Here is a 13,917-nt window from a genome sequence, read left to right as displayed (position 1 = left end):
ACCTCGCAGTTGAAAAAGAATTCGTTTTGCCACTTTGCGAGTTTCCGCAGAACTATTGCGTCAAAAACTTATGTTGTTTTCATTCTTTACAAAATCGATTTGACTGGGTGAAAACGCTGCGGCTACTTCGGTATTACTATATGCGATCGATTGGTGGACGTTCGCAAGCGTAGGAGTAAATGAATTGACCAAAACCAATTGGAATAAATTTTATGTTCCTACTTAGAACACAGCAGGTGAATAACACCAACCGGCTGCATAGAAAGGCGTAGATATCAGAGCGCCTGCACTCCTCCACGTTCAGGAGGTTCGGGCTAACGTGCCCGGCCCCGGCTAGCTAAGGTCCAAGGAGACACGCAGCTCGTCCTCACTCCGCAGCGCACGCAAAGGGGCGCCGCGGCTGGTTCGCTGACTCACCGGCAGGTCGCATAGGGACGACTCCCGCCGTGGTACAAACGAATGGGGGTTCATTCCCTGTTATGTACAAAATGCGCGTACAACACAGCGAGTTACGGCACTGGGGTGGCAGTCGCCGACTACGGGTGACAGCTCCCGGGAAATGCGCTCCGCCACACAGGCTCTTCCGTGGTGGGTTCGCCAGACACCAAGGGGGCCCCCCTTGCTCAGAGGGGCTCGGGACCAAGTGCACGTCCGACAGCCAACAGCACCGATAGTCGGGCGAAGGCCCCCCGCGTACCTCGGATGCTGAAGGAGAGAGAAGAGAGGGAGAGAGGGGATCCGCTCCTCGGGCACTGCTCGTACGCGCGGCGCACGACGTGAGCCGCGCGCGCAAGCAGCAGGCTCCGCGTCTCGCCGGCGCGCCAGGCGGGCGGGAAGAATGTACGCCATCCAAAATCAGGCTGGCATGGAGTGTCCCCAGCGTCGTCGCGTGCGAACGGCCCAGATCGCGCGTGAACCGGATACGGGGCTCCAAGGGGTCCCCCATAACGTTAATCTGAACAAATCGCTTCCATTTCTCAATGCTTTCGGACTAATCAATAGTTCACGGCGGCTTTCAGGTAGATCGAGGGCGGAAGTGTAGTGTTTAACCTGTATAAAGCTCGGGTAATTGTCATCGCCGTGTTAACAAGAGGCCAAGCGCGTTCCGCAGAATTTAGTTGTGCAACGAGCGCTCATAAACCAGAAAGATAGAAGGATAATGTAGACTAGAAGTGCTTTTTTTTTTTGTGCTGGAAAAGCTAGGTTATGTGTGTTTTCCTAAATCGTGTTGTATTTGTAACCTTAGAATCTGAAGGCAAGCGCTGAATTTAAGCTCTCATCGTCCATCATCAAAACATATTAGCAACGTAAGAGCCCTCTACACCCTGCTGTTAGATTCACTGTTTTTTTTTTTTTTGTCACCTGCACACACAGTAGACAAACATGAAACTACTAGGTAAATGACTCCGGTCACGTTATCCTATAATACAGTGTTCCAAAACACCTACGTTTTTTTTTAAAATCACTTAATTGACAGTCTTAGCGAGAATTTTAGTAACATTTTTGTCTCACCTTTTCTTCAGAGTTTATTATTGTTTATTTTTGCACAAAATCAGAAAATACAAGTGTCTACCCGTATCCACAAGGCCAGTAGGGGATTTAAGGCAAAACATCAATACAAAACAGCGAAAGTGCGGGAATAGACATCATATGCGTATCAAATATTTGGACAGCCATTGAGGGAAACAAACTGAGGCTTCGCACCAGAACCGAAATATCCAACATGTACACTAAATAAGTGGAAACTCCTAATTATTTATTTCGTTGAATAATTTGCTAGTCTTTCAGAGGTCTGCTAAATAGCGCTTAAGTTATCAATGAAAATTCTTACTGATCTTGAGATTATTGGGAATTTGATTTTATACGAGAGTGCCACAAAAAAAATTTAAAAGTGAGATTTATAATTGAAATTTAAAATTAAAAGGTAAATTTAATTTAAAAGTTCAAGTATTTCGGCATACAGGTAACTTATACATTAGTTGTTGCAGCTCTTCTGTTCCTTTTGAGTCTTTTTTATTATTTTGTTCTTAATTATGGGGTTTTAAGTGACAAAACCACTTTCTGATTACGAAGCATGCCGTAAAATGGGAATTCCGGAAATTTCGATTACCTGGCATTCTTTAACGTGCACCTAAATATAAGTACATGGGTATTTTCGCATTTCGCCCCCATCGAAATGCGGCCGCCGTGGCCGGGATTTGATCCCGCGGCCTCGTGCTTAGCTGTCGAACACCATAGCCACTAAGCAACCACGGGGAGTTTGAGTGTCTTGAAGACACTATTCGATATAGGGTAATTAAACTCCTGTTCATGGTGAATTACACGAACTAATTGTAACTAATGCAGAGAGGGGACGGGGACACGAGAGCTTGCAGTAATTATACATGTAGTGTGTAGACAGATTACTTAAAATGTGGGAAGACAGGAACACAAATCTGCTCACGTCTGTGTATATAGAATGCGTCATAATTCTAAGAACTCGTTTCTGTAGTCGCACTAATAGCTGCAAATAGATGAATATTGTTCCGGGAATCGATACAGCGATCAGCTCCACACTTCAAAAAAGTTTGGCAAAACTGTATGAAAAAGTTCCTCATATGTGATTGACATCAGATCACGCAATGGCAAAGATAAATCTCACTGACACATTTTCCAGCCTATGTTAATTATATATATATATATATATATATATATATATATGTATATCTTACTAAAAAGTAATGATCACTTTAACGTTACTTTCCTCCCTACCTTCATTAATATTTCGCAAATTTAGTAAAAAGTACGAGCAGGCCTCGCTATTTGAATACGTCCTCTGCAGCCCTCCACATGCTGCTTATCTTCACTAAGAATTGTTTTTCACAATTATATACGGTAACCTTCCCTCGTTTTCTTGTGAGACAATCGCTCAATCTGCGCTCTGGAGAGAAGGGCTGTGTTGTAACGTACGAACACCTTGCTCAAAAGATTGTGGCTACTGAATGCCGCGATGCTCGGGTGTAGATTGATCATGAAGGGCCACGCTTGGTTGTTGCTGGGGCTAGGGGAAGTCCCTCCCTATAGGGCCAGTGAAAAATTGAAAAAAAAAAAAAAAACGTGTTTGGTGACTATGAAAGACTGAAGTGTCCATCGCTATCGAGCCATAGAAGCATCGTTTCAATTTGTTGGCCAGGTGGCCAAATCTGTAGTATAATTTTATAAGATGTTGCGTATTATACTCCGCCCTAGAAACACTGTTCCTGCGTTACAATCACAAAAATAGGTATTTATTAGTTACGTAATACCAAACCGATAGAAACACATGAGTATAACGGCCAAAAACTTCTGTCTATATCACAGAAGTCATTGACTGCACTAAGCGAAGAATTGAGCAGCAGCTCTTACCGCTTATGAAGGCTGCGTATATGCGCTTCCAGGAGAGAGGGACATAAATTTATTATAAGAGAAAAGCTCAGACGTCGGACTTTTAAGGTGCGAATCTGCAGACCTGGCATGTTCAGGTGATCCAGGCGTATCTGCAGGACGTTGATTGTGGAAAGGGGGTAACCTACATGTTTTCTTCCCTTTGGACTCTGTTCCCGTTAAATTTAAGCGCTGAAAGCTGCGTTGCTTCTCAGAGCTTGTTTTGTCAAAAATGTAGCTGGTTACATGTAATTGGTTATTGAGGAAAGTAATAATTAAACTACAAAATTACCGAAATCACCCATTAGATATTCCCATAAGGTTACTATAGACTATCTTATGTTAGCTTTAAGTATATATGCTTCACGGCATCAGCAGTAGCTACATGGAACCATTAATGTTTGTTTACCACAGCTCGAAAGGTTATTTGCTTATACAATACCCATTTTAATACTTCATATAGCAACTAATAAGTTTCTAATGAATATGCGCAATGTGGAATTCATAAATAGCATATGCCTCAAAATTTCTGTCGCTTTCCTGCTGACAGAACTATATAATTAAGCAGTAAAACTCTGCTTTTGGCGGGTCGGTTCATAGCTACTCAAAGGGCGCAGCGCGACTGCGACGGAAACAAAGAAACACAAACCACGTCACCAAGCGCTAACAACTGGTTTTATTTGCACCGAAACCGGCCTATTTATGCGCAAAGGCTTGCCATGTAACACCAGAGTTAACACAGATATGGTCACATGTGATGAACCAAAAAACAAGATACCGCAAACGATCAAGAACATATTGCTAAGTCCACAGAAACCAACGCTTGTGATGCGGTTTGAGTTTCTTTGTCTCCGTCCCAGTCGCGCATGCGCCTTTTGAATTCATAATTAAGCTCCGATTTTTTGTTGATTGTCTTATGTATTCGTGAGAACTTTCTATGCGAGAGACTGAAAGAAGCGGCGTGCTCGTCCTTCGCTGTTCACTTTCGGTCGCAACGGTCAAGGAGGTGTGGCCGAGGGTGGTCTATATATTTCGTGACGTCCCCGATGTGCGCACCTAAAAATAGTAATATTTGGAGGTGCGGGAGAGGAGCGCGTTATGTATTGCGCACGGTCATTGTGCGCTGCGGTGAAAGACTGCGTCGGGAACTTTTCATGCTTTTATGCGAGCGAGAGAGCATCGTTTACTTTTTTATCGCTTCCGGACGAACCGTTCCGCTCTGCGCGTGCATATTTCAGGCGGCAATATTTCTCCCCTCGGAAACCGGCCGTGGCAGCACACTGTCGAGCTCACGCGTGTTCTCCGTGTGGCCGAAATAAGCAAGAATGTATAGCTAGGCATGCTATCGGAGCTGCACGCACGAACACACACTTGGACTCATGCTCAGGCAAGTTAAATAACATGATTGTTCCTTCTTCGGTTTTAATATTGAATTGAATTCGGGAGTCTTACGCGCCAAAACCACGATTGATTATAAGGCACGTCGTAGGGGGGACTCCGGATTAATGTTGACCACCAAAAGATCTTTAACGTGCCCTCAGTGCACGGGTGATATTGATATAAAGGGCGAGACTGGTAAGGAATCACACGATAACCAGAAAGAACACGGATACTCCCTTTTGAAATACGTTGTCAGTTTGTGTTCCCACTTTGCTGGCTCTTAAAAAAATTAAATTATGGGGTTTTACGTGCCAAAACCACTTCCTGATTATGAGGCACGCCGTAGTGGAGGACTCTGGAAATTTCGAACACCTGGGGTTCTTCAGCGTGCACCTGAATCTAAGTACACGGGTGTTTTCGCCCCAATCGGAATGAGGCCGCCGTGGCCGGGATTCGATCCCGCGACCTCGTGCTCAGCAGCCCAACACCGTAGCCACTGAGCAATCACGGCGGGTTTTGCTGGCTCTTGACTAACTTGAAGCAACGCTACGGTATATGGAATAAGCACAGGATTGGAGGGGGGGGGGGGGGGGTGTTTATTCATGTGGGTATGACTCATCAGCTCGATTTAGAAAAAAAAATAAAGAAATAAGGACTGCAGGATCAGAGAAACAACTTCAGATCCGCCGCGGTGGCTGTATTTGGATGGGGCTAAATGGAAAAACGCCCGTGTCTCGTGCATCGGGGGCACGTTAAAGATCCCTTGGTGGTCAAAATTAGTCCAGAGTACCCCACTACGGCGTGCCTCATAATCAAATCATAATTTTGGCACGTAAAACTCCAGAATTCAATTCAGAAAAAACTTCCATTTGTTCCTGTACTTTTCATGTCTCCTTCCTTACGTTCCCGAGCTCTTGTCGATGCCTCGTCCTCGCTTTTTATGCCTTACACATTTTCTTGGAGAATTCTCTAGCAGCGATTGAGAGCGACAGAAGATATACTTCCCGTGAACGCAGGATCGTAGCAGGTCATTTCTATACGGCAGCGCTGCGTTCGGTAACACGTATACTTGGCCAGTTCGCCACTGCGTACGACCCCAGTGGTTGACAATGACTATAACTTTTGGCCACATGTCACTCGACGAGATAACTAGAAGCATACCGCAGTTTTTTTGTTAGAATAATATATCTGCAAATGTTTTCTTTTTTCACATCACCAGGTAGGAAATGACAGGTGGTCCCTGGATGCCCGACGATCGTTTAGAATATTGTGATGCATTAACCTCACTGAATAGACTAGCTCGACATTTTTGTGCGAGGTCGTCGACGACTTCTCAGTCTTAATAGCTCCCTTATTGCACATATAAAGCAGATATCGTATGATGTGAATGTGTGTCTTAATTCTTTAATTTTGTTGTCTCTCCGACGTGGCAAGTACAAGTAGTACGCTAAAAGACTTCTCATGCCAGACATCTAGGTTTGAACAACAGGCAGGTAAGTGCAAAAGTGTTTAGGTGCAACTCTGGGCGCTAAGGCGCAGTCGAGTCTTTTCTACCTCTACGTTACTGTTCGTCATAAATATTTCTGCACCGAACAGCCTCTCTTCTATATGAAACTATAAAGCGACATGCCATAGAATTGACAGTTACGTATAGAAAAACTTGCCTTCAAGACCGGTGCGACAAAGCACGCATTCCTGTTGTCTACTGATGTCAGCACACCTAAAAAACAGAAGTAACGACATCTGGACGAGTTAATGCACTTGCACCTAGAAATGGCGCAAAACAATGACGTGAGGCAGAAAGGAGAGCTGCGCACCTCCTGTCATTTCTTTCTTTTTTTTTTTTTCGTGCTGTTTCTTTCAAAAGTGGGTTTTGGGGGGCAGGCGCACTGTCACGCTTTTTTATCTTTTCGCCCGTCCCATATAGGAACCTGTACATATATTCTCGGTTACCTTATATAAACTACAAAATTCAAGGTAAAATAGAAAACATCGCTTATACACAGCATGTAGCTCACCTTATGCAATGCTGGGGATCAAACTACCAGGGCTCGCTGACAGTGCGTTATCTGTACGCTGCTGTACTTTGTGATTTGTAGTTTGTCATTATTTTTAACCATTCTTTTTATCTTCTATATCATGAAAAAAGCATCCGGTATGAACCAAAATATCAATATCTCCTAAACATGCACTAAAAAAGAAAGCCAGCTGTCTGACCATGAGTGTTGTGCAATTATTATTTTAAATCTTTTCATTTTAAAGACGGCTTTTCTTTGCCTTCTATGAGCGAGGTGAAACGAGGGCGGGAGAGGAAAAAGCGCGTCCTTTTCTTTTTGGCCTCTAAACCACAGAGCTCCTCCATAAGAATCTTTAAGCGTGAGCAGTGATGGAGTAGGACTTTATGGTGACACAGCCGCACAAACGGTTGAAAAAATACAGCTTTCATGTACTCACATCAACAGGTTATAGTGCTGTCCGTGCAATGTCGCCGATAAGAAACAACAACAACCGATAAAGGTCGTCGTCCTCTACGTGCCCGAAGATCATTCTTGGTTCTTGGGAAAGGAATCCTGGGACTCGAAGCGCCGTTCAGTCGATGTCTTTCGCCACCACCATCCCGAATTTAACAAGTATACATTTTAAAGTGCCACACCTGAGCTCGCTTTCAATAAATATGCTGCTTAGAGCAGACACTTTCCAGCATCATGGTTGCTCAAATTGCGCTTGTGTTGGCAATGTGCAAGGAGAGCAGCAAGCCAAACAGACATTTTACTGTGTCTGCGCTACCGGGATATCAATATCTGCACTTGCAGCAGTGCTGTATGGCCAGTAAAACAAAACAAAAAAGTGCGAGAAACTTTAGACAGTGACGCACACACGGTGATGATGTGAATTCCCTTCTGCACGCAGCTGCACTATTTCGAAGTTCCGAAACATGGCTTCGGCAGTCGTCGACAGGTACTCATCGCAGATAATAAACTGCTTAGTTCCAGGGTGCTGAGCCTGATTTAATATTCGAAATTTCAAAAAAGAAAAAAAAAGCATCTAGTTCACGCTTGTGTACTCCACCGTACCTTGCATGCTGATGCGACTGGGGGTCCGAAGAAGTGGAATGTACTTTGATCGTGGAGGAGTGAGGGAATGTGGGGCTGGGTCCGGATATCTAGGACGTTTTATAAGCAAGTTTATATTGCATATTGACAAGGAAATTCATAGTACAGAAAAAGTTCATGAAGTTGTAGCAGCCGATCACTCCTGCCGTCCGTCGCTCTTTTTATCCCCTGCGTGGGCGTCGTTTAGTCGCCTCCCCCGATCCGGCGTCAGGAGACCGATGAACTCAGGTCCCACGAATCCGGACATTCGTTGCTCTTTCCCTCCGAAGTGAGTTTCGTGGGAAACACACGCACTTCACTGGGCACAAACAGGGGATGGGGGATCGTACACTGACTCCGTCTTCGGCGTGGACATGCCAATTTGGGTGGCTGACAGGTGAAGGACCGTATCCTTGCTAATTGCCCAAACCTCTCCTGACCGAGATACTCCAGTGCTGGCCATAAATCATCCGTTTTGAGAACCATTCTGACGAGGCCGTCGGCCCGTTCCCCATAATCGCGCTAGCCGTGACCAGAGGTTGTCGCGCGGTGAACGGCCGATCACAACAATGCTTTGACTCTCTCCGCTCTTAAAAGTGTGCGTTCAAACGCACGGGGCACAGGTACACGTAGGTATATTGAAATATAAACCACCGAAACAAGTTATTCGAGTTCTACAGCTCAAATACCTAACCTAACAAATGCCAAATACCTAACCACTGCGGTGGCTCAGTGTCCATGGCGTTCAGACGCTGAGCACTATAGGTCACATGTTCGCTACCTGATTAAAACACGTTGGCGGGCTAGTTGGTTAGAATCCATGATAGAGCGCATAAGCGCGACTGAACGAGGACGTAGCAAGAAACAGATACACAGAGAAGCGCTGCCTCTATGTGTCTGTTTCTTGATACGTCCTCGTTCAGTCGCGCTTATACACTCTATCATGAATTCGCTACCTGACCGAGGTAGCAGCATTCAGGTAGGGCTGGAAAGCAAGAACGCTCATGTGCATTGACCTTTGGGGGCACGTTAAAGAACCAGACAGGGTCACTTTTTTCAATGCGGAGACGTCCCTCCCAGCGAAAGTGTCTCAAATAATAAGACTGTGAGTTTTGGACGTAAAAAAATAACACCTAATTTAAACCTAATTTTGTCCAACATTTCCGAGCAAAGCTTGAAATCGATGGAAACGCCGCAGAAAGAACTCGTCATTCGGATGAATGTATACCGAGTACACGTTCAGCATCCGCACACACCAACTAAGCTTTGAGGGAAGTGTGAATAAAAGACGGGGAACGGGATAGAGGCGTCGGTGGGCGCAGCACATTTCGTCAGTAGCAGCGCGCTGGGGGCTGTATTTGCGCTCCACTATTTATTTATTTAAAAAGGGTGGGGGGAGGGGTGAAAGGGAAGCGCTGCTTCCCACAACATTCGTTCTCCTGCCGAGTCTTCATACGCGAACAGCGCGCGAAGGCGGCCGCAACAGAAGAAGGGAAAAGATCGCAACACTTCGGGTAGCGCAATCGAAGTGCTGAATTCCATTTGACGATAAAACTCAACGAGAGGCCAAACAAACTCGCACTGAGATGTGTGGCGAAGCAGAAAGAAAAGACAAAAAATAGGAAAGGAGGTAAAGGGATGGAGTCCTGTGGCGCCATTTGCAGTGAAAACGCTCGCTGTCCTAATCCGAGGACCCCGAACCGCGCGCTCAGTGGGGGATAAACGGCGCGAAATGCCGCGGCAAACAAATCAATCATCTAAGAAGCATGGCCAACGTGCGCCCGCCGAGTGGGAAGGCGCATTCAATTTTTCACTGCGACGGTTCGTGAACTAAAGAGACTAGTAACTTAGTTGTCAGCAGTCGCGAACAAGAAAAAATATAAAGACACGGAGAAGAACAACAATAAAAAACAACGGCGTTGCGTCTTAAGGAGGGCGGGGGCTGTGTGCGTTCCTTGTACGCTTGTCACTCGCACCGGGTCCGATTCAGTCGTCCTCGGCTGATGGATGCTCCCGATGGGATTTGCGGCCGAGGCGGCCTATAAAGGTGGCGACACCAACAGCGCGGGCCTCCTGAAAAGGAACGTCCTCAGTTCGTGAGGGGACGCATGGAACGACGTCGCTACCCAAAGGTAAGTGGTCCGCGGCTATTGTGCAGAGTGGAAACGAACGAGCGCACAAGTGGCCACATGACGTCATCGGGCGGCCATTGTGGCAGCTAATTGTTTCGCCGTAACGCTGAGCAGCCGCTGATACGATCTCGATCGGGTGAGATGGATCTTCACCGCAAGAATCAGGAAACGACGACGAATCCGGGCATCGTGATGATGAAAAAAAAAAGTTGAAAATATTGTATTTACTTCATTTGTACATGTGACTCTTATCTGAGTCTCGAGCGGTTCTGATTAACACGGGGGCCAGGACGGCCTTAAGTAACCCCTTGCGGTCTTGTGGTCGTCGACGTCTTCTTGGGGAGCCTGTGGAAGTACTTAGTGCTTTCGTCATGTTCTGCCGTTGAGCTCCTGATCTTCGTCCTCCCCTTTGGGTCAGCTCGGGCAATAAAAGAGGTGACGCTGTTTCGGAGAAGAGGGCAATTATGTCGACATGGAGACGCCCGCTTGAACGCTTCTCACACTTGACAGGTCGATCGTATGGGGGCCAAGCCGGCCTTAATTACCCCTTGCGGTCTTGTGGTCGTTGACGTCTTCTTGGGGAGCCTGTGGAAGTATTAGTGCTTTCGTCAGGTTCTGCCATCGACGAGCTCTTGCCCTTCGGATTTTCTTCCCTTCGTCCATCCCTTTGTGTCAGTTCGGGGAATAAAAGGGTGACGCTGTTTCGGAGAAGACGGCAATTATGTCGACATGGGGACGCCCGCTTGCACGCCGCTCACACTTAACAGGTCGATGTCCAGGCTTACCGTAATAGCGTTTCCTGGGACAAGGCAAATCATTTTGTCGTGGGAACGTACGCCTGAATGTCTCTCACACTTGACAGGTCGATCATAACACCACACCAAACAACGACGGTGTTAGGCAATGTGTCATACAAGGCGATCGCGTTTGAAGCCATTGAGTGCAAGTTAGTAGTACCCATTAGTTATGACTGGGCGAGCTTGCCAATCTATTAATGATTTGATTGCAACTAATATTTAGCAGATTACTCGGCCGGAGTCAAGTGAGCCAATGGAACCAAACGTGGTTTATTCTAAATCGGTTTGAGCTATAGCATAAGGGTTGTTTCCGTGCTGAACTTATGCTTGACCACCAGTGGATCTTTAACGTGCCCTCAATGCATGGGACACGGTCGTTCTTGCATTTCGCCCCCATCGAAACGCGGCCACGGCGGCCGAGATTTGATCCAGCGCCCTCGTGCTTAGCAGCGCAACACTAAAGCCGCGAAGCCATGGTGCCGACTGAAGTTATACTCACATCGTATCGTAGTGTGGTCTTATTTACGATACATTTACTCGCTCACAGCAGTCCTTAAAAAATGCAACAATGATAAATGCAAGTCTGAAGTGCTACCAATGAAAGGCCGAGAGGGTTCTCAGGTGCACACTCCACCTCCCCTGAAGAGTCAATTTTAAATGCGCTGTGTTAATGTGGACATAAAGATGAGGATGATGTACTAACAAAGGCTGTCTTATTCATAATGCATCTTTCGTTCCTTTATTTTTTTTAAAGCGTCGTGCATGCAGATCAACAAAACTAATTGTTCGACCAGTCATTCGATTACGGTTATGATTTGTCGTTTTAAACAATATAAATTGACGACCAAGACCCCCCTTCTGGTGATGATTATTTGAGTAGCGGCAGCAATCGCACAGAATATGTTAGGTCATCAGCGGCGTTACAAACAGAACCCATTGCCGAGTCCGTCAGCTGAATTTTGCACTTGAAGTAGTTCGTGTAGGCCACGATGAGTCTTTTGTGGTGAAGACATGTTTGGTATTGTCTATTGAGGCCTCGCGGCGTATCAAATCACAAGATGGATCGATTTCATATAGGGGCCCGTACAGGCGACTTGCATCTGTCAAGAGGGACAGCTGTAAACGTCAAACATGTGTAGATACCAGTGTCGCCGCGTCTTTACTTTAGACAGGTATCTGGACCATTTCTCTCCAGATACCTGGTCAGCCTGGACGTTGACTTGCATACCGCAGTGGGTTAGTAACCACTGCAACACAACGCTGTGATGCAGTTCGCAGGCTTTTGTGCATAAGCGTCTGACGTCCATGACGAATTGTTCCTGCGTGCGTGGCGGCTTCAGGGACATACAGGGCCGCTCTTGAGTCGGTGAAAATGACGCAAGACTTAGCTCTCTGGTCTGTGATGTAAATGAAAGCTACCGCCAGTGCAGCTATAGTTCAGTGTCTGCAGCTGAAGTGCGAGGATTGAGATTCGCAGAGATGGTAACACTTGCGCCGGAATCCACACACCAATGACAAATAAAGTAGGCGTAACGGAGCCATCAGCGTAAGTAATACTTTGAGTCCTGTATATAGCTGGTGTTAATATGCTTTAGATCAAAATATCTCAGCCCTTGCCTAGGAGTATTTCTCTTGCTCTTGAACCCAGGCTCTGAAGTGACAATTGACCACGAAGGAAATATACACGGTGGCTCCGTCGGTATAGAAGGGCTTTGATAATTCGCTGGGAGCAAGCTCCTAACCACAGGACCACTCCCTGTATCAAGTGAATGACCCGGTACTCTGGCAACAAATTGCATATGAACTCGACGAAACTCATGCTACGGAAGCACTGGAACCGATAGGCGTATGCTTTTTGCAAGGGTTCCTACACTTCATGTATTTTTCAGTAGACGGAGGCACACCCTCAAGGCTTTTGCTTGCGTACTAGCGGACCCTTTTTATGGGAGCTTGGGAAAATCTCTGCAGCAAGAGGACAGTTTCACAGGGAACCGTATACATGCGTACCAGAACATTCACGGTGTAGCCACCAGTGTTGCTTGATAGCATACGGAAGATGCTCGCGTATGATCCAAGTATTTCCATTAATATTCGAACATGAGGTTTCCACGTTATTAGTCTGTCGATTAATAGCGAGAGCAGTCACATTTGCTCAAATGAAGCGGGGAGTAAATCCATGAGTGAGTTGCCTGGCGTTTTTTTTTTCCCTTGGTATAATTTTGCACATTTGAAGCTACGCTATTTGCTGACCGGCTGGAATCGAACTACAAACAGCCGGCGACGTCAAGGAATCAGTCGTCAACCAGACGTTCAGCGACATGTTGTAGCGGTGGCGAGCGTTAGTCATTTATTGTCTTCCACCTTCACTTATTCTACTCTCAAAGGCCGTGGTGAGAGTCGAATTTTGGCGAATGTTGTGCTCAGATCGCAACTCACTAAGCAAATATATCGCATCCGCTTATCAGCTGGGCCTAATTTAACTGTTAGTTCTGAACCGGTACCCTCGGCCTCCGCTGGTGTGGGTGATGCTGCGAACCACCCCCAGTGCTCAGCAGTCAACAGCTGACACAGGGATCTGAGAGCGCCGGAAACTGTCATTAGAGCTCATGTAGTTCTGTTCAAGTTGAGAGGTTCAACAAGACATTTCTGCGTAGTTTCTTAACTGGCTGAGCCGGGATGGAGGCGGATACTTCTTATGGCCAGACCATACATACGCTTGCGGACGCGCGCAAGCTCGCGTCTACGCGCCTTGTGCCTGCCGCGCCTCGCAAGGAATGGCGGTTTGCCTCTACACAGCGCGCGTATAGTGCCTACAGAATATTGGCGGCGAGGACTTACGGAGTCGCCATCTGTCGGAAGCGCCTCGCTTGCGTAGTATGAGGGATAACGCGGCGCGCTCCTCGTAGGTTTGGATGTCGGCGCTCAATAAAAACACCATGCGGGAGCCCTCCTGGACACTTCTGTAAGTACTCTCGAAACGACAGAAGTTCTTTACTGTCCAAGTAATGATCTTGGGCAAACAGAAAGCCTAGAATGGTTTGCTGACACTATCTCTTTACCGAAAGCGTACAGTGAACGCCCACTGCGCGCGGTCGCCGTGGTGGAGCCCCCCAA

At 46.6% G+C, this 13,917-nt stretch overlaps 1 protein-coding gene across 1 annotated transcript in view; it reads left to right on the top strand.

Moving 5' to 3' along the window:
- The first annotated feature begins 9,931 nt into the window (after positions 1 to 9,931).
- LOC126545548 (oxytocin-neurophysin 1-like) overlaps positions 9,932 to 13,917 on the top strand; it is a 55,036-nt gene continuing 51,050 nt past the window's right edge. Inside the window, exon 1 of the mRNA XM_050193465.3 lies at positions 9,932 to 10,006. Coding sequence (XP_050049422.1) covers positions 9,983 to 10,006 — 24 coding nt within the window. The 5' untranslated portion in view covers positions 9,932 to 9,982. The remainder of the gene's footprint in view (positions 10,007 to 13,917) is intronic.

Source organism: Dermacentor andersoni, chromosome 1 (genome assembly GCF_023375885.2).
Source record: "Dermacentor andersoni chromosome 1, qqDerAnde1_hic_scaffold, whole genome shotgun sequence".
Taxonomy (NCBI): domain Eukaryota; kingdom Metazoa; phylum Arthropoda; class Arachnida; order Ixodida; family Ixodidae; genus Dermacentor; species Dermacentor andersoni.
The sequence above is the reverse complement of the archived record's forward strand: the minus strand, read 5'-3'. Positions and strand labels throughout refer to the sequence as shown.